This window comes from Gossypium raimondii, chromosome 3 (assembly GCF_025698545.1).
Source record: "Gossypium raimondii isolate GPD5lz chromosome 3, ASM2569854v1, whole genome shotgun sequence".
NCBI classification, from domain to species: domain Eukaryota; kingdom Viridiplantae; phylum Streptophyta; class Magnoliopsida; order Malvales; family Malvaceae; genus Gossypium; species Gossypium raimondii.
The window spans coordinates 1,543,236-1,563,019 of NC_068567.1; the positions used below are offsets into that span (position 1 = coordinate 1,543,236).

The following is a 19,784-nucleotide window of genomic DNA, read 5'->3' on the forward strand; positions in this document are numbered from 1 at the left end:
TATTTCATAAAAAAAACTTTCTAATTTATTTTTATTGTTTTTGTTTAAAGAAATAAAGTTATTATCGATATACGTAGATACGGCCCTACTTGTTACTTCTACAAATTACTCTTTTTTATTTTTATAGATCTCGACTACAGTTAATTGATGGTTGATTACTGGTTTGAGCGGTTGTGAAATTATGTACTAGAGTGGATGACCTTTCTCTGCTTTGCAATTTTGTTTCTGGTTTTCGTATTCTTCCATATAATATATATTTTGTACTGAGCAAAATAAAACTAATCTTTCAATTTTTTTCCAATCATTTATTTGCCCATTTGGCACAGTAGTCATTTCAGTTCATTTATTTTCATATTAGAAATCAGGGTGTTTTTTTGGACTTCAAAAATCAAAATTCAGTTATTTTCATGTCAGTGACACATAATTTTAGTAATTTTTTTTTAATCTAAAGTCTGAACTTTGAAACCGAACCTCGAACCATTAACCATTAACTATGAGGTTCGAGATTTAGGGTTCGGGGTTTGAGACTTAGGTTTAGAGTTCGAGATTTGGGTTCAAGGTTCGAGGTTTGGGTTATGGGTTTGGGGTTCAAGATAAAAAAATTACAATAATTATTATGTGTCAATAACATAAAAAAATTACTGACATGTCATTAAATAATTAGAAAGGGATTACAAAATAATTTGTTATGACATGCAAATTATTTTGTTTGATACAAATTTTTTATTGCTTTAATATATGGTATGAATTGTTTGAATAGAAATTAATATTTTTTATTTTTTAATTTATTTTACAGTTTACTATAGAAGAGGATTAACCAAATTTGCGTATATGACTATCTTAATAGGGTAATTTACCATAGGAAAGTTGGATATACATTTGAATGTATCATCAAATAGAAAAGAGGTTTATCCCATTCTCAGAGAAGAGGAGTAAGGAAATTACATACAAGATTGCGATATGAGAGAGTAAAAAAGAGATGCGAATATAGCCAAAACAATAGGTGTGGGGAATGGAATCCCAAAGTAGAAGCTGGCAGCTGGGATCCATGTTTATTGTCATTCTTGGTTAAGCTATTGCAGTGTTTGGGCCATAATCACTCCTTCCATTGATTACTGGTTTGAGCTGCTGTGAAATTGTGTGCATGATGATGACCTTTCTCGGCTTTGCATTTTTTGTCTTAATATTCTTCCCTATAATATATATTTTTTATGGTAAAAAAAAGAAAAAAAACTAATCCTTCAATTTTATTTGGAATTGTAGTAATTTCACTTTTACCTGTTGCAGAAGCAGCAATAGCTAGATTGACGAAGCCTGTTGAAGTTTGTCTTTTCAAAATTATTTGCGAAGGCAATAATAGGGTTAAGGTATGATGAAGCTTCATAAATTCTGTAATTATGCTCCAATATTTTATTCTAATAATTTGTGCAATAAAATTTTAATATGCGAAATATATCATTAAAAGACAGGTTTGTGTTTTTTTGAAAGAGACAAGTCCTTGTTACTTTATCAAATACATAGAGCTGAAGCATCCACAACAAATACATAATCATACGTTAACCATAATTTGAATGTGCAGCAAAAGAGATAAATAACTTCAGAACAAGTAAACTTATATAAACAAACAAAGAGCTATTACGAGAAGCATCAATCACATGTAAGTACAATCACACTGCCAAATTATAAGAAATTCTAAAATCAACAATCAAACACAAATGCAAACTATACAAGTTTCAGCTTAGATTATTACATGACATTTATTTAGAACATAAACAGTTGAAAAAATCAAATTATAATGACAACAACAACTAACATCACAAGTAACAAGGTAAAGATCAAACCCTGTTTTCCAATCTTGAGTTTTCCTGCAAATGAAGTGGCACGTTTCAAATATGATTACATCTGAATTGCTACATGCCCCACTTCCACCACTGCCGTAGAAAATAGGGTGCTACACAATCCCAGTGGACAATATATTTGCACTCCAACTTGGAGCATTCAAGAGCCACATCTTCACAAGGCTTACCGCATTTATTACAATCAAGATAGTAATACTTCTTCTTCACAATGATGAGTGGATGTGGATGATTTGTTTCTTCATAGATGCTCCCGAGTTTGAGGAATGGATAGCTTCCAAGAACACAACCAACATGAGCAGAAGTATCACATGTTGTACAATGATAAAACCAACGATTTGGATCTCGACTTTCTTCGCAGATATCACAATGATGACTCTCTGAATAACTATTACCATCATTATCAGTGAGTGAAAGAAGGTGCTCATCGCATTTGTGACGAGCTGTAATTGGAAGTGAAAAACATCCAAGATCTAGCACAAAATTCCAGTCCTTACAACAAAATGCCCCATATCCCCTTGTTGTATCACCACAAGCATTGCACTGACCTTCGTAGTCTCTGTAGAAATAGAGTGGGTGAACATGTTTCAAACATGTTCGAGCACCAGGAGTAAGAACAATCACACATCGGAGACATTTATTTTCCTCACATCCAGAACATTCATAAGCAAAGGCATTAGATATGTGCCAACATTCTTGACACTCAAAAGCTTTGTCAGAAATAAGGGCAAGAGGCTCTTGGCAATGATGATGCCAAACATTCTTCATCTTAGTTAACTCGGCACACGCTTTATGAAGAAAAAAAACACATTCTGAACAGTAATAAAATGGATCCGAGATTGGCAACATACACCCGTTGCAACTATTTTCATATCCTCCAACAAAGGGACCTAACATTAGATTATGCATATGCTTGAAATGCTTTATTTTTGTAGCTTCTCCAGCATCGTTCCTCTCAATAACACTGATGGAACTTTCATGGGGCATCTCATCTTCATTTTCTACTATTTCATATGAATCTTTATCCTTCATTGCACACTTCACATGGAATATAACATCACACTTTGAACAATAGTAACTACCATGCTCTGTATTGACTTCATCATGGCATATTAGGCAATCCAAAACCCTAAAATCTTCTAGGTGATGGAAATATGTGTGAATAAGGGGATGGTCATGCCACTTACTTTTGATAATGCGAGGCAATGAAATGCAATTTTTATGGATTATAATGTTGCATGTACCACATGTATAGGAAACATGATTTCCTTCAGAGCCACACGCATCACAAGTGAATGGAACTTGTCTCAAAAACAAGGTGAATGGATGTTCATGATTTGTATTCTTAATAACTTGTAATGATGATTGTGATGCACATTCAATGTGAACAACAAACTTACAAGGAGAACAACCATACACAAATCCTCTTCGCCTGGGTACTTGGCATATCTTGCAAGAGAGTCGTTTGCTATTAAATTGTAGAACAAGAGGATGCTTGCGATGGTACACATGATTGAGTTTGAAAGGAAGCTCAGCGCATTTCTCATGTAAATTAAATCCACAATCAGGAGAAAAGTGTGTATACATTGCTAATGGTTCCCAACATCCAAAGCACTTACTAACATCTTTGAGTTTTTTATCACCATTTTCAGTGGAAATCAATGGATCATGAAGGGCAACATGCTCAAGCTCTTTCAAATTATTCTCAGCAATATTAAGTGTAAACAAAGCACATTTAATATGAAAGTCCAATTCACAACTAGAGCAGTGATAAACAGACTTGTCACCAAATTCATGGCAGAATGTGCAAAAGTACGCTCCAGATAAATGAGGTGACTTTTGCATAAGAAGAAGAGGATGGTTGAGATGAAAAGGGTGATGAAGCTCCAAAGGTGCCTCGGCACATACCTTGTGAAGATAAAACCCACAGTGCTCCGCACAGTAAAAACATGGAGCAGACACCTTCTCCCCACACCTGGAGCAATCAGTTACACCGCCTTGATTGTCGATCAGCTGCTCTTGATTCAACATAAGAAGCAGGGGATATTGGTGCCCATTAAACAAGGTGAATGGATGTTCATAATTTGTACTCTTAATAACTTGTAATGGTGATTGCGATGCACATTCAATGTGAACAACAAACTTACAAGGAGAACAACCATAAAAAAATCCACTTTCCGTACTTCGCCTTGTTACTCAACATATCTTGCAAGAGAGCCGTTGGCTATTAAATTGTAGAACAAGAGGATGCTTGGGATGGCACCCATGATTCAGTTTGAAAGGAAGCTCAGCGCATTTCTCATGTAAATTAAATCCACAGTCAGGAGAAAAGTGCGTATAATTTGTTAATGGTTCCTGGCACCCAAAGCACTTATTATCATCTTCAAGTTCTTCATCTTGAAGGGCAACATGCTCAAGCTCTTTCAAATTATTCTCAGCAATATTAAATGTAAACAAAGCACATTTAATATGAAAGTCAAAAGGGCAAGAGCAGTGATAAACAAACTCATTACCGCCTTTATCGCAAAAATTGCAAATGTACCGTCCAGATGAATAAGGTGCATTTTGCATAAGAAGAAGAGGATGATGAGGATGAAAAGGATGATTAAGCTCCAAAGGTGCCTCGGCACATACCTTGTGAGATAAAACCCACAGTGCTCCGCACAGCAAAAACATGGAGCAGACACCTTCTCCCCACACCTGGAGCAATCAGTTACACCACTTTGATGGTGGATCAGCTGGTCTTGATTCAACATAAGAAGCAGGGGATGTTGGTGGCCATAATTGTTAGACTCCTCCATTTCTCCTTCCCCAAGCAATATAAATAAAGGAAAAGCTCGACTCTGGGAGCAAAGTTTGAATGGGAAAATAAGATTACATGTGAAGAAAGATAATGATTCAGGAAATGGGAGAGCATTTGATATTTAGAGGCAGAGGTCAACTCAATTAGATAGTCAATGCTTTTATTCTAGATTACACATGCCGTCCATGGTGGGTTGATTTGATATTTATGAGATTTATTTAAATCAATTTTGTTTACAGTTTCAGTCTTCAAATATTGTAGTGAACCAATAATGTCAAAAATATTAAATGATCACAACACAACAAGGACTTTTTTGATTAAATGGGAAGGCTAATAAAATCACTTTAAATCTCTTTACTATCTGAGATTTTTTTTTCTGTAAGGATTGTTTTTGCCAAAATATCAAACTGAAAAATTATTGGGAGTCACGTTTTATATCTAAAGTAATAAATACTTCATGATTTATCATCGTGCATATCTTAAATATATATAATACATTAAATGCATAAAAAAAGCTAAAAAAGGTTTTCCAACGCATTCAAAAATATTTATATTAAAAATTACTATCATAAATATAATGGATTTAATTATTATTGGATTGGTGATTTAATATAATTATAATTATAATTATTTAATATATATAATTAATATAATATTTTTAGAAATAAATCTTAAAACTATATATGAACTTTGACCTAATGTGTAATTATATATATGAACTTTAATTTGATGTAATTATACACGTGAAACTCTAATTGTGGTTCAAATGTAAACTTCAAACTTTAATTTTGATTTAATCATGCACATTTAAAAAAATAAATAAATTAATTTATTTTTATATTAGATAAATATAATTATTTATGTATGCAATGTAACGACCCGATAGTCACGGGTATCAAAAAGTCAATTTTCAGGTCTTCGTTTTCGGAAAACGGATCCGTAAATATTTAATAAAAATATTTACGAAGTTAGTTGTGTGGTTAATTAGATTTTGATTAGGTGAATTTGCTTAATTTAAGAGTAATTAGGTGTAAGGACTAGATTACATATAGGGAGAAAGTTAAATTATAGATTAAAGAAAAGTGAATGGACTAAATAAGCAATTAAACCTCAAATTAACAAGTGTGTAGTATTGGTAATGAAATGTGTAACATTTAAATACAAACATTTATAATTATTATTACTTACTTATTATTTAAGTAAATATTATTATATTATTATATTAGATTGTTATAATAATTAAAACATAAAATAAATGAAAGAAAAGAATAGAAAAAAGATCAAAGTAGAACGAAATAGAGAAGAAAAGAGAATGAAAAGGAGAAAAAAATTAGGGTTTTCAAGGGTTTAAAACTTAATTGGTAAGTCAATTTAGTCTATTTTCTTGTAATTTTATGTTTTAGAATCCTAGTATTAAATACTACTTAACCTATGTTGAAATTTAAGAAAATATTGAATTTTTAGATGTTGTTCATGTTGAATAATTTAAGTATTTGGGATTAAATTGATAGAATTTTAAGTTAGAAATGAAAAGGGATTGAATTGTAAAATAAATTATAAGTTTTGAGTATTAGGGACTAAATTGTAAAAAATTAAAAATTTAAGTATTTGAGTGAAATTAGAGAGTTGAATTTAGTCTAACGTGGAAATTGAATGAAAATATGGAATTAGTTTTGAAGAAATAAAGTTAGTCTCGATTTAGGGACTAAATTGGAATTTAGACAAAATTTGAATAAAAATTGAAATATTCAATGTGAAATTATATTGTATTGATGAATTTTAATTGTTTTAATTTCCGTAGCTAACGCTGTACCGGAAACTTCGACTAAAAAAGGAAAAGATAAAGTCGATGAGGAGTAGCTCAGAAATTCTGGTTTGTATTTCTATAATCCGATTAATTATTAATTGTTGTATTTTGATTTAAATGTTTATGGTAAGTAAATAAGGTAAGTGTTAGCATTTTTTATATTGAATTGAATGTATGTGAAATTGTGATTTATGTGATAATTGAGTATTAGATAATTGTGGCATTAGAAAAGTGAATTGAAACCCTATTAACTGTATCGGACTGAGTCAGATATAAATGGCATGCCATAAGATTGGAAGAGTTCAGGGATACTTCGACTTCGAGTCGATGAGACAGTAGGTGTCAAATTATTACTTCGGATAAATTCGATGAGGTACTGGGTACCAATTTACTTCGGCATGGCCGATGAGACACTGGGTGTCAACTTATTGTTTCGAATTATCCGATGAGGCACTGGGTGTGTTTTGGTTGGATCCATGTATCTGTCCAAGTCCGTGTCAGGTTAATAGGGGTTATTGAATAAAATTGTAACAACCCTATACTTGATCTAATCTACTGACCCAGTATAAGGCTATTACATTTGGTGCTAAAACGGTTATAGCTAGATATTGTTTAATTAAAACATTTATACATAGCATTTTAACTTACCAACCATATTTGCAAACATACATATAGTTTTACTAATTCATTTCATATATATACCAAAATGCGTAAAGTACCTAAAAATAGATAGAAGTTCAAGAGCTTACATTTTAGTTCCTAACACATGGAAGCATAACTGACTGTCTATGTACATGCCATTTTAATTCAAAATATGGTACCTACTTTTGAAGCTCTTGAGGATGTGATGAGATGAGAGATCTTTTATCCTGACTTTATCTCTTCGAGTCAAACTATACCTACGCGTTAAAATTAAATGCGTTAAGCCGGTGAAGGCTTAGTAAGCACTACAAGAATAAAAAGATAAATAAATCTAAACAAAATATTTCAAACTCATTCTGTTATTACATATTTACGTACGTATAAGCTTCATAAAACTTACCTTAGCATATTAATGACTCGCTTTTATCCACAAATCATAATCTTAGCCCAAAGTAGATTTTTATAGAACACACCGGATATACGGAACAAATACAGAGGTGCATTATTATGCACTAATGAACAGAGAGCACTAAAGTGCTATACAGAGAGCACAGATGTGCTAAACAGAGAGCACTGACGTGCTAATAATCAGAGAGCACCAACGTGCTAATAATCAGAGAGCACCAACGTGCTAATAATCAGAGAGCGCGCTAAAGTTCCTTAATGGCATGCCATTAATATCCTGGTAGTTCTAAATTCCATCTACTTGGGCATTAAAACTAAATCTCATTCATTTAAATACTTTATAGAATTATTTCAACAAAAAGATTTCTCATTTCTCCATCATTACAATTTAGTGCACATTTCACAATTCACAATTATCACACCATTTTCACATATATATACTTTTGTCACAACATTTACTTAATGTTCAAACAATATACCTCCTTATATTTTCCATCTATAATTTTCTTTACAAATTTCATAGTTCCATAATCTTTTATTTTACTTTATTTTATTTTATTTCTAAATAATTCTAAACTATAATATAGGCATTTAAAATAAATAATTTCTACAAAAAATAATCTTGTAGTACTTACAACAAAAGGTTGAGATGATGTCTTCCTTCACTCCTTAGCCTTCTCTTTTCCTTTTCTTCAATTAGGTCCTTTCCTTTCTTTTCTTTCTCTTCAATTTCATATAAAACACATAACATTTATATATTAGAAAAACAATCAAATAACTTACCTATATTATTTAATAAAATAAACATATATGATATAATAATTTCATAATTTCTTACCTTAGCTAATATTTCAATTTAATTCATAACTAAAATTATTTCTATTTCTATCACAATCTATACCTTATTTTTACTTAAATTCTACTTACAACTTGACTTAACTCTCAAATTTTCACTAATAACCCTTAATTTCGAATTTCTTACAATTTTACATTAAACTTATAACTTATTTCTCAATTTAATCCTTTTCCCAATCCTAGTTTTAATTTCCTTCAATTCAATCTCTAATTCATCCACTAATTCAATATAAACTACATAAAAAATTTCTACTAACTTTCAAAATTTCAACATATACCTAATAGTATTTTGATCTAGAATCATAAAAACTCGAAAATTTCAAGAAAAGACTTAATTTGACTTACCAATTTGAAATTGAACCTTAAAAACCCTAATTTTCTTCTGTACTTTTTCTTTCTTTCTTTCTCCCTGTTTCTCCCCTGTTCCGTTTCAAATTCTATTCTGTTTCTTTCTTTTCATTTCATTTCTTTTGTTTTATATATAATAATAATATAATATAACAACTTACTTATTAATTAAATAACATAATATATAATATATATTTTAAATTAAGAAAATATCTTAGATATTTCATTCATTATGCCGCCTCAATTTTTGAAAAAGGCATAATTCCTATTTGGTCCTTTTAACTTTCTTTAATTTATAATTAAACTTTCACACTTATCTCAATCTAATCCCTTTTCCTAATTTCTTCCAATTACATCAAATTCTCCTAGTCAAAACATGATTAGACATTAACTAACTTCGTAAATATTTATTATAAATATTTACGAATCGATTTACGGAACGAAGTCCGAAAATGCATTTTTTATTTAATCTATTTAAATAAATTTTACCATATAATCAATAAAATTTTATTATCAAAATTTTCATGCAACCTTCCTATCATAATATAGACCATACCACAATATTAAAATAAATTTTCTTTCTAGCTCGGTTTTGTGGTTACTGAAACCACTATTCTAATTTACTGAAAATGGGTCATTACAAAAATAGTGTTATGATTGATATTGAGTGGTGATTTGAAATATGGTTAGAGACACATGATTTGTGTATTTATGAATTGAATATGAATGAATAATATTGTTGTTCAAATGATTGTGTTCATATTGTGAAAAGCTATCTCGGGTGGCAAATGATTAAAAATTGAATGTGTTATAAATACCTTATTTATGAATTGTATAATTCTATGACTATAGTTATTGTTTGTTATATTATTTTACTTTTAAGCATTCGGATTATAGAAATACCACTGAGTTTATACTCAGTGTATGGTTTATTTTCAGTGCGCAGGTTAGGTTAAAGTCAGATACATCAACTCTATGTAAAGTTAGCTTTCCTAAATGGTTTTCTTGAAGAAGAGATTTATGTCGAACAGCTTGAAAGTTTCAAAGTTGTTGGTGAAGAGGACAAAGTGGACAAACTGAAAAAGGCCTTGTATGGCTTGAAACAAACACCAAAAGCCTGGTATGACAGAATCGATAGCTACCTAGCTAGCTTGGGGTTCGAGAGAAGCATCAGTGAACCAACCCTGTATGTGAAGAAGAAAGGCAATAAAACACAGCTCATAGTGTCCCTGTATGTTGATGACCCACTGGTGACAGGAGAAAGTTAAGAAATGCTGGCTGATTTCAAAGGCAAAATTGAGAAAAAGTTTGAGATGTTTGGTTTGGGACAAATATCCTACTTCCTTGGCATGGAAGTGTCTCAAACTCAGCAAGGGATCTTCTTAAGTCAAAAGGCATTTGCCTTGAAGATTTTGAACAAATTCTCTATGTTGAATTGCAAGGCAACAAGCACACCAGTTGTAGTTGGAGAAAATCTGTCAAGCCAAGCTGATTTTGAGAAGGTTTGTGAATCAATCTATAGGAGTTTGATTGGATGCCAACTTTATTTGACTACCACCAGACCAGACATTATATTTGTTGTAAGTTTGCTGTCTTGATTCATGCATTGCTGCGATGTGAAGCATTTCTAAGCTGTAAAAAAAGTTCTTAGGTACATCAAAGGTACACTAAGCTTTGGAATGATGTTCACCAAGGCTGAAAGCATGAAGCTGCTTGGATATGCTGATAGTGATTAGGCTGGATCGTTAGATGATATGAACAGCACCTTTGGGTATCTGTTTACCTTTGGTTCAGCTATTTTTTGTTGGAGTTCAAAGAAGCAAACTATTGTTGCTCAATCAACAGCTGAAGTAAAGTATGTAGCAGCTGCTAGTACTATTAACCAAGCCATTTGGCTAAGAAAAATCATGGCAGATTTGAATATACACCAAAAGGAAGCAATAGAGATCAAATGTGATAATGAGTCTGCCGTTGCAATTGCAAAGAATCCAGTGTTCCATAGAAGAACAAAGCACTTCAAAATTAAGTTTCATTTTGTTAGGGAAATGGAACAAGCTCAATAAGTGAAACTGATTCATTGCAGTTCTGATGATCAACTTGTTGATATCCTGACAAAACCCCTTAGTGTGTCGAGGTTTGAGCATTTGAGAGTCAAATTCGGAGTTTGCAGCATGCAAGCCAAGGAGGAGTGTTTTGTTAGTTTGATTTGAATTAACTAAGTTGTCAATGTACTTGATGTAATTAGGTAATGTTTGAGCTGATAAATCAACTTTGCAAAGTGTACAAGTTAAGTTTAACAAGTTTCAATGTACTTAGTGGTAGTAGGTAGTGTTTAGGTGATCATTTTTTTGCTTCTCTTGACCAACTTATGTTTGGTATATGTATTGGCATTATGCCATTTTTCATATATATGAAAATTCATCAAAGAATTTATCATCCAATGCTCTCATAATTCATTGCTTTTCTTTAGTTCTTTAAGCTCAATTTTGTTTTGTTTGCACAGCAAGCATCGAGCCTTCTAGCTCAAGAAATTGCTTGTTTCATTCATCCTTGTTCTTTGTTCCAACAAGCAGTCAGCCACTCCACTTTTATTGTTGATTAGCTGCTCTTCATCCAACAGTAACAATGGATGGTGGTGCCCATAATTCTTTGACTCCTCCATTTCTCCTTCCTCTCTGTCTCTTTCCAAGTAGCAAAAGATTAAAATGAAACCCCAAAAGCAAAAACAAGGTAGGATAGCTTAATGGTGGCATCAGGGTATGGTTTCAAATAAACTTGAAAGGGTCAGCTATATAGAATCAAGAAATTCAACATCATTGATGCACCATCTTCTATTATTTATTTATTTTTATAATAATACACTAGCTGACTTGTGATTAAACCTTTTTCTTAGTTCTCTAACCAAATCTTATCTTTGGCTTTGACTGCATCCATGCAGGAAAGAGTAATAGATCTTTATCCCTATATTTATTTCAATTTCTATATATTATCTCATATTTTCCAATTCAAATAATAATAACAATCGCAAATTGATAGAATAACAACGCTTTGATTTCATTAAAAAAGGTAATTGTCAAGCTTCCTCTCACCATTTACTTCTACAATAAGCAACAACAACAATAATATTATGTTGACTGTTGAAACTTAACTATAATAATTTTATTAAAATTGAGTTGCATATATCATTACCAACGACAAATTAAATGGTTTAATTTCATGGATAAACTATAAAATTGCTCACTTATTTAAGTAATGATCATTGAACTTTGACAAATTTTTATGATGACTAATATTATCAATTAATTACATTATCGCCACTCACTCGTTAATTAGTCCTTATATATTTTTTATTTTTTAACTTTTTTTTGGGTAAAATTGTGACTTCAATCTTTTCTTACTCATTAATATTTGATGATTCTTTGGATATAAAATCATCTCTTACTATTATTTTAATGTCCTTTTAAGAAAAAATCATTATTTGGCATTTAGAATAATATACAATCAATTAAAGTAAATTAATCTGTAATAATTTCTTTATTCTAATAAGTAGAAGAAATTAACATAGGTGAAGAGAACAATACCATCACTATCGATGGGCTCCAGTAAATCTGTAATAGTTTCTTTATTCTAATAATAGAAGAAATTAACAAAAGGCAATGATTTACCTTGGTTGGAATGCTAAAGGATTGGGGCGTCCTCCAACATTACGTTATCATGAAAATCAAATCAATAAGTATTCGTTATAATTTTTTTAGTTCAATCAATTGATTACAAGTAAAATGGAGTAATAAAAATTTCAGCTCATGTCTGATCGACAGAGCTGCAAAAAACAGCAGTACAACCTACAAAGAAAAATAACAGCTAGCAGACTGCACTAACACAAATCACCAAGAAACAACAGATTACCAATAAGCATTAAAAAAGTGATTCCTGGACAGTCCAGCGTTTGCCAATGAATTAGCCAAACTTTATCTCCACCAAATGCCGTAATCCTCTTTCAATATCCGCAAATAATTTTCTTATCGACCATGGTCGTAAACGTCTATACTTCAGCCAATCATAAACATTAGTCAATTCAAACTCTACAATCAGAGGAACATTTACCTTCCGCATTAAAATCAATAAAAATGAGCCGAGACCACTCCCTTTTCGTCCCTCAACACCCCTCCACAGCCCACAACCTCCTCCACAACTACTCAAGCCATGTTAAATTTCAACCAACCCGTAGGAGGAGAATCCCAAACACAATCCCTATCTCTCCCCAATTTTCTACCCAACCTGCAATCCTTAGGTCCCCACCAATCAACCTCTGGAAAAACACAATCATCATGTACCAATCTAGCCCACATCAATGATCTCATTTTTTATTGAAAGATTAAAGAATCAATTGTAGCCATCGACCTTTCAGACACCTTCTCGTTTCGAGCTAGCCATACTATCCAACACGAAGCCGCAATTACCAATAACCATAGACTCTTTTGAATACCTGTCAACTTCACACTCCAACACACAGAACAGAATTCATCAACATTTGTCACATCCTTCCAAACTAAATCTCACCAGCTAAAAATGCGAGACCAGAAGCTTTTGATAAACGAACATTCAAAAAACAAATGGTTAGTCTTTTCCGAAAATCAATCACACCATCGGTAGCCCCTGTTTGATGAATCAATTTGTATCCCACGACTTATCAAAAAATCTTTTGTTGGAATGCGATTAATCGCCAACATCCACAAGAAGTTACGCACCCTTGGAGGAGCTTCCAGACTCCAAATTCTATCAAATGGGAATCCAACAGCTTCCATTCCACCATAAGCCAGCAATTGCGACAACTTTTTAACTGAGAATACCCCTCCCTTGTCGTGAATCCACACTATACGATCCTCTACCTCATGTTGCTTATATGGAAACCTTTCACTTTGGTCAAGTTTTATGTTATTAATAAAAAATGTCTTGTATGTTTATTTGTACGATGAACATTCAGTTCTTCACAAACGCAAGGTGGTATCTGTGCTCTTTTCAAACAATCCATGTATTTTCAAATCTTAGAATGATTGTCTTGTAAATTAGAATAGTTAAATTCGTAATTGTTCAATTCATTCTAATACTAGTGATGAACTGCATGGCTTGTTTATGTCATACTTTTTCTTTATGTGGTGTGAATGTGTGATCTAACTTAAATGAACCTCACTGAGGTGAGTTTTTTAGTTAGAAGTAGATCTCTCTCATTCTTAATGTTGTCGTTAAGTTGAATATTGGGCGCTGAGCTATAGGGTTATTTATCAGTTAGAGAAATAATTTTAAATGACTCATCTCTTGATTACCAAACAGGCTAGGAGAGATTGGTTACCCGACACTGAGTTAGCAACTAGAACTAATTTACCAAAGGTGTTTAAAATACCTTTGGGCCGATAATCGAATTCAAAAATCAAACAGGGATTTACCTTTGACTAGAACTTTTTCTCATCGATTTTTCCAAAACTTTTAATTTTTATTTTTTTTCCATTTAAGTTTTCAATTTAAATTTAATTGTTTAATTTAATTTCAGTTTTCTATTTCATAAATAAATCCCTTTCTAATTTATTTTAATTGTTTTTGCTTGAAGAAATAAATTTATTATCAATATCTGTGGATACAATCCTATTTGTAGCTTCTATTAATTACTATTTCTCTCGACTACAGTTAATTGTTGGTTTATTACTGCTGGTTTGAGCTGTAGTGAAATTATGTACTAGCGTGGATGACCATTCTCTGCTTTGCAATTTTGTTTCTGGTTTTCATATTCTACCATATAATATATCATTTGTACTGAACAAAATAAAACTAATCTTTCAATTTTTTTCCAATCATTTATTTGCCCATTTGGAGCGGTAATCATTTTAGTGTTTTTGAATTTGAAAGAGGTGCACAGAAGCTTAAGGGTCAGGTTTTGAGACCATCAGAAGATCAAACGAAGAACCGAGGCAAAGCGTAGCTGAAAATGAAGAGTTTAGAGCCTTGGCACAACAATTTGACACCCCTGCCTCATCCACCGCCCCAGCACAAGAAAGGAGTTACCTACGTTGGCACCCCAACTTCGAATCGCCTCGTTTTGACTTGAAGTTCCACGTTGTGGTCGTGTTCCAAGAGCATTTTGGTCTTTTATGGGTTTTATGACCTAAATCAAGTTTCTGTAGCCAAATTTAGGTTGAAAAGATATTATAAACACTCTGATTGGAGAGGGAGTTAGGACTTTTGACCGTTTAGTATGACATGTGATTATATAGTCTCTTTTCAATTATTTGATGATATTTCAACAAATTTTTCCATGTCATTGACACATAATTTTGGTAATTTTTTTCAGTTTAAACTCTGAACTTTGAAACCAAATCTCGAACCATTAACTATGAGGTTTGAGATTTAGGGTTCGGAGTTCGAGGCTCAAGTTTAGAGTTCGAGGTTTGAGTTCAGGGTTTGAGGTTCAAGATAAAAAATTACCATGATTATTATGTATCAATGACATGAAAAAAAAATACTGACATGTCATTAAATAATTAGAAAGGGATTATGGATGATGTTATAGGAAGGGTCATAAAATAATTTGTTATGACATGCAAATTATTTTGTTTGATACAATTTTTTTATTGCTTTAATATATGGTATGAGTTGTTTGAATAGAAATTAATATTTTTTTTTAATTTTTAATTTATTTTACAGTTTACTATAGAAGAGGATTAACCAAATTTGCGTATATGACTATCTTAATAGGTAATTTACCATAGGAAAGTTGGATATACATTTGAATGTATCATCAAATAGAAAAGAGGTTTAACAAGTTCACATTCTCAGAGAAGAGGAGTAAGGAAATTACATACAAGATTGCAATATGAGAGAGTAAAAAAGAGATGCGAATATAGCCAAAACAATAGGTGAGGGGAATTGTTGCGCGGAAGCGTGTAAAAGAGTAAAATTATTGTACTAAAAAATCATACTAAGTTCAATTCCCAGGAAAGAGGGGTGGATCACGAGGATCGCTTAAGTACCAGATCTTTCCTAGCCAGAATATCCCTCTATCGTAATTTAATAGCACAATAAATCACTACAATCACACTCACAAAATATGCAAAATAAACAATAAAGAACACAACAATTTAACGAGGTTCAGCAAATTTTGCCTACGTCCTCGGGCACTATCAAATATATTTCACTCTAAAATACAAGTGAAAGTTTACAAATAGGGAGAGAGAACAATTGCCTTAAGTAGAGAATGGAAAGTGTGGGATGTTTGAAATGAGAAATAATTAGGCCTATTTATAGTTGAAGCTCAAGGATCAACTTGCAAAGTCCCTATACAATTAGGGACCAAAAATTGCAATTATTCCATGCCAAATTTCAAACCAAATTATTAGTGCCTTAATTTGTAGGATTTTTGGTGCCCACCAATATCTTTGACTTTTCAAAGATGGATGGCTTAGGATAATCTCCACCTTGAAGATTCTATTAGGATAATCTTATCTTCACACAATTCTTTCTGCCTTTGACAACAATACTTGATAGCGCCTTCTTCAACTGTTAAACTTGCAGAATATTGATCAAGTTCAAACAATGTTCGAACTTGATTGTTGTTACCACCTTGGTCATCATATCTGCGGGATTATCTGCAGTCTTAATCTTCTGAAGATGAATTTTCCCCTCATTAATAATTTCCCGCACAAAATGGAATCGTACGTCGAAATGCTTTGTACGTGCATGATAGACTTGATTCTTTGCTAAATGAATAGCACTTTGAATATCACAATACACATTAATATGCTCCTGAACCAATCCCAAGGTTTTAACCACACCTTGTAACCAAATAGCTTCCTTTACAGCCTCTGTTACAGCCATGTATTCGGCTTCTGTAGTTGACAACGCAACTGTAGACTGTAGTGTAGACTTCCAACTTATTGGTCCTCCAGCAAGTGTAAACACATAACCGGTGGTTGATCTTCGTTTGTCCAAATCACCGGCATAGTCAGAATCAACGTACCCAATAACACCTTTACCAAGTGTAGTATCCTGCTTGAACAGTAATCCAACATCCACGGTCTTCAAAATATACCGTAGAATCCATTTCACAGCTTGCCAATGTCCTTTTCCAGGATTATACATATACCTGCTCACTATACTAACTGCCTGTGAAATGTCGGGTCTTGTACACACCATTGCATACATCAAGCTACCTACTGCATTAGCATACGGAACTTGTAACATGTGTTCTTGTTCCGTATTCGTCGAAGGAGATAGTTGTGCAGAAAGCTTAAAATGAGAAGCCAACGGGGTACTTACAGATTTGGTCTGCTCGTTCATGCCAAACTGCTGTAGTACTTTCTTCAAATACTGCTTCTGAGACAAGCTAACTCTGTCATGAGCTCTATCTCTACATATTTCCATGCCAAGAATCTTCTTAGCTTCACCTAGATCTTTCATTTCAAACTCGAGATTGAGTTGAGTCTTCAATCTTTCAATCTCAACTTTGCTCTTAGATGCTATCAGCATATCATCAACATATAAGAGCAAGTATATGAAAGTTCCTACTTGTAGCTTCTGAAAATACACGCAATGATCAAATTTACTTCTTGTGTACCTTTGCCCTTTCATGAACTGATCAAATCGCTTGTACCACTGCCTCGGAGATTGTTTCAATCCATAAAGCGACTTCGTCAGTTTGCAAACCCAATTTTCTTTATCAGCAACCTTGAATCCATCAGGCCGAGTTATATAGATTTCCTCTTCCAAATCACCGTGTAAAAAAGTTGTCTTCACATCAAGCTGAACTAGTTCAAGGTCATATTGCGCAACCAAGGCTAGCAAAATTCGAATAGATGAATGCTTCACAACTGGAGAAAACACTTCATTGTAGTCTATTCCTTCTTTCTGAGCGTAACCCTTTGCTACCAATCTAGCCTTGTATCGAATTTCATTTTTACCAGGAAATTCTTCCTTCTTTGCATATACCCATTTGCATCCAATTGCCTTCTTTCCCTTGGGCAGTGTCACCAACTCCCAAGTCTTATTTTTATGAAGAGACTGCATTTCTTCATTCATAGCTTGCTTCCACTTTACACCATCAGGGTTACTTATTGCTTCTGTGTAAGTAGAAGGAACATCATCATCTGTAATTGGAAGTGCATAGGCCACCATATCATCAAAGCGAGCAGGCTTACGCATCTCTCTTCTTGGCCTCCTATTTGCAATTGAATATTGTTGCTATAGAAGTTCTTGGGTTGAAACTTCTTCATCATTTGTTTCTTCAATATTAGCTGGATCATCATTAACCTTTTCAAGCTCCACCTGCTGCAAAGTACCACTGGTTTTGTCATCCTTTTGTGAATCTTTGTTCTTCATCATGGTTGATTCATCAAAAGTCACATCTCTACTGAAAACAATCTTCCTTGTATCAGGACACCAGAGACGGTATCCTTTTACTCCACCAGTTATACCCATGAATAATGCTTTCTTTGCTCTTGGGTCTAACTTAGATTCTTTTACATGATAATATGCAGTGGAACCAAAAACATGTAAAGAATCATAATCAGTAGCAGGTTTACCAGTCCACATCTCTATAGGATTTTTTTCCATTTATTGCAGCTGATGGCAACCGGTTAATTAGATGGCATGCATATGTAACTGCCTCAGCCTAAAATTCATTGCCCAACCCAGCATTGGACAACATACATCGAACTTTCTCCAGTATAGTCCGATTCATACATTCTGCCACCCCATTCTGCTGTGGTGTATCTCGAACAGTGAAGTGTCGCACAATGCCCTCATCTTGACATACTTGAAGAAATGGATCATTTTTGTACTCAGTACCATTATCTGATCGAAGTCGTTTGACCTTTCGACCAGTCTGAGTCTCCACCATCTTCTTCCACTTCAGAAATGCATCCAAAACTTCATTTTTTCTTTTCATTAGATACACCCATACTTTTCTTGAATAATCATCAACAAAAGTAACAAAATAGTGCATACCTCCCAAAGAAGTCACTTTGGTAGGTCCTCATACGTCACTGTGAACGTAGTCCAGAATTCCTTTCGTATTGTGAATTGCAGAACCAAATTTTACCCTCGTCTGCTTGCCCAGAACACAATGTTCACAGAATTCCAATTTGCAAGAATTTACACCTTTCATCAAGCCTTGCTTCGCCAAAGTCTGCAAAGCTTTTTCACCAGCATGTCCTAATCGCATATGCCATAACCTGGTAGCCTCTGAATTTGCATCTTTCACAGAAACTGTTGATGTTGATCCAATAACTATACTTCCATTTAAATAGTACAAGTTATTTCTTCTAGTGCCTTTCATCACCGTCAATACCCCAGCTACTACCTTTAGTAATCCATCTCTCAAAGTGACTGTGAGCCCTTTAGATTCTAAGGCCCTAATGAGATGAGATTTTTCTTCAAGCTAGGTACATAGCGAACATCTGTCAGGACTTGGATTGAGTCATCGTGATTCTTCAATTTGATTGTACCTACTCCCATTGTCTTACAGGCACTATCATTGCCCATAAAAATAACCCCACCTTCTAGTTCTTCAAGACTAGAAAACCAGTCCTTATTAGGACACATATGGTAAGTACATCCCGAATCCAAGATCCACTCATCCGTGTGACATGTCATTGCCATGCCAACCAAGCTAAAGTCTGACTCCTCATCATGCTCCGCTACACATGCATTAGAAATAGTCTTGCCCTTTTGTAACTTAGGACAATTCTTTTTCCAATGCCCTTTCTCACGACAAAAAGCACATTCATCTTTGGCGGGTCTCCCTTTGGACTTACCCCTTCTACCAGGTTTGTTGCTATGTGAACGACCTCTTACTGTTAAGACTTCTGTAGTTGTATCTCTGTGATCTCTTTTATTTTTCTTTCGAGTCTCAGATCTATACAATTGTAATGACCCAAAATTCACGGGCATTGGAAAAGTATAATATCGGGCCTCCGTCTTAGTAAATTAAGTTCAAAAATAATTATTAGAAATATTTACTAGACTAGTTGTGTGTTTAATTAGGATTTAGAAAGGTGAATTTAGCCTAGTTAAGAGTAAA

At 33.3% G+C, this 19,784-nt stretch overlaps 1 protein-coding gene across 1 annotated transcript; it reads right to left on the reverse strand.

Moving 5' to 3' along the window:
- Positions 1 to 1,910: 1,910 nt before the first annotated feature.
- LOC105796403 (uncharacterized) lies at positions 1,911 to 4,657 on the reverse strand. The gene is made up of 3 exons (XM_052628359.1): positions 4,544 to 4,657; positions 4,098 to 4,490; positions 1,911 to 3,998 (listed from the first exon to the last, which is right to left on the reverse strand). The coding sequence occupies exons 1-3, from the start codon at positions 4,655 to 4,657 to the stop codon at positions 1,911 to 1,913; spliced, it is 2,595 nt and encodes an 864-aa protein (XP_052484319.1).
- Between the last annotated feature and the right edge of the window lie 15,127 nt (positions 4,658 to 19,784).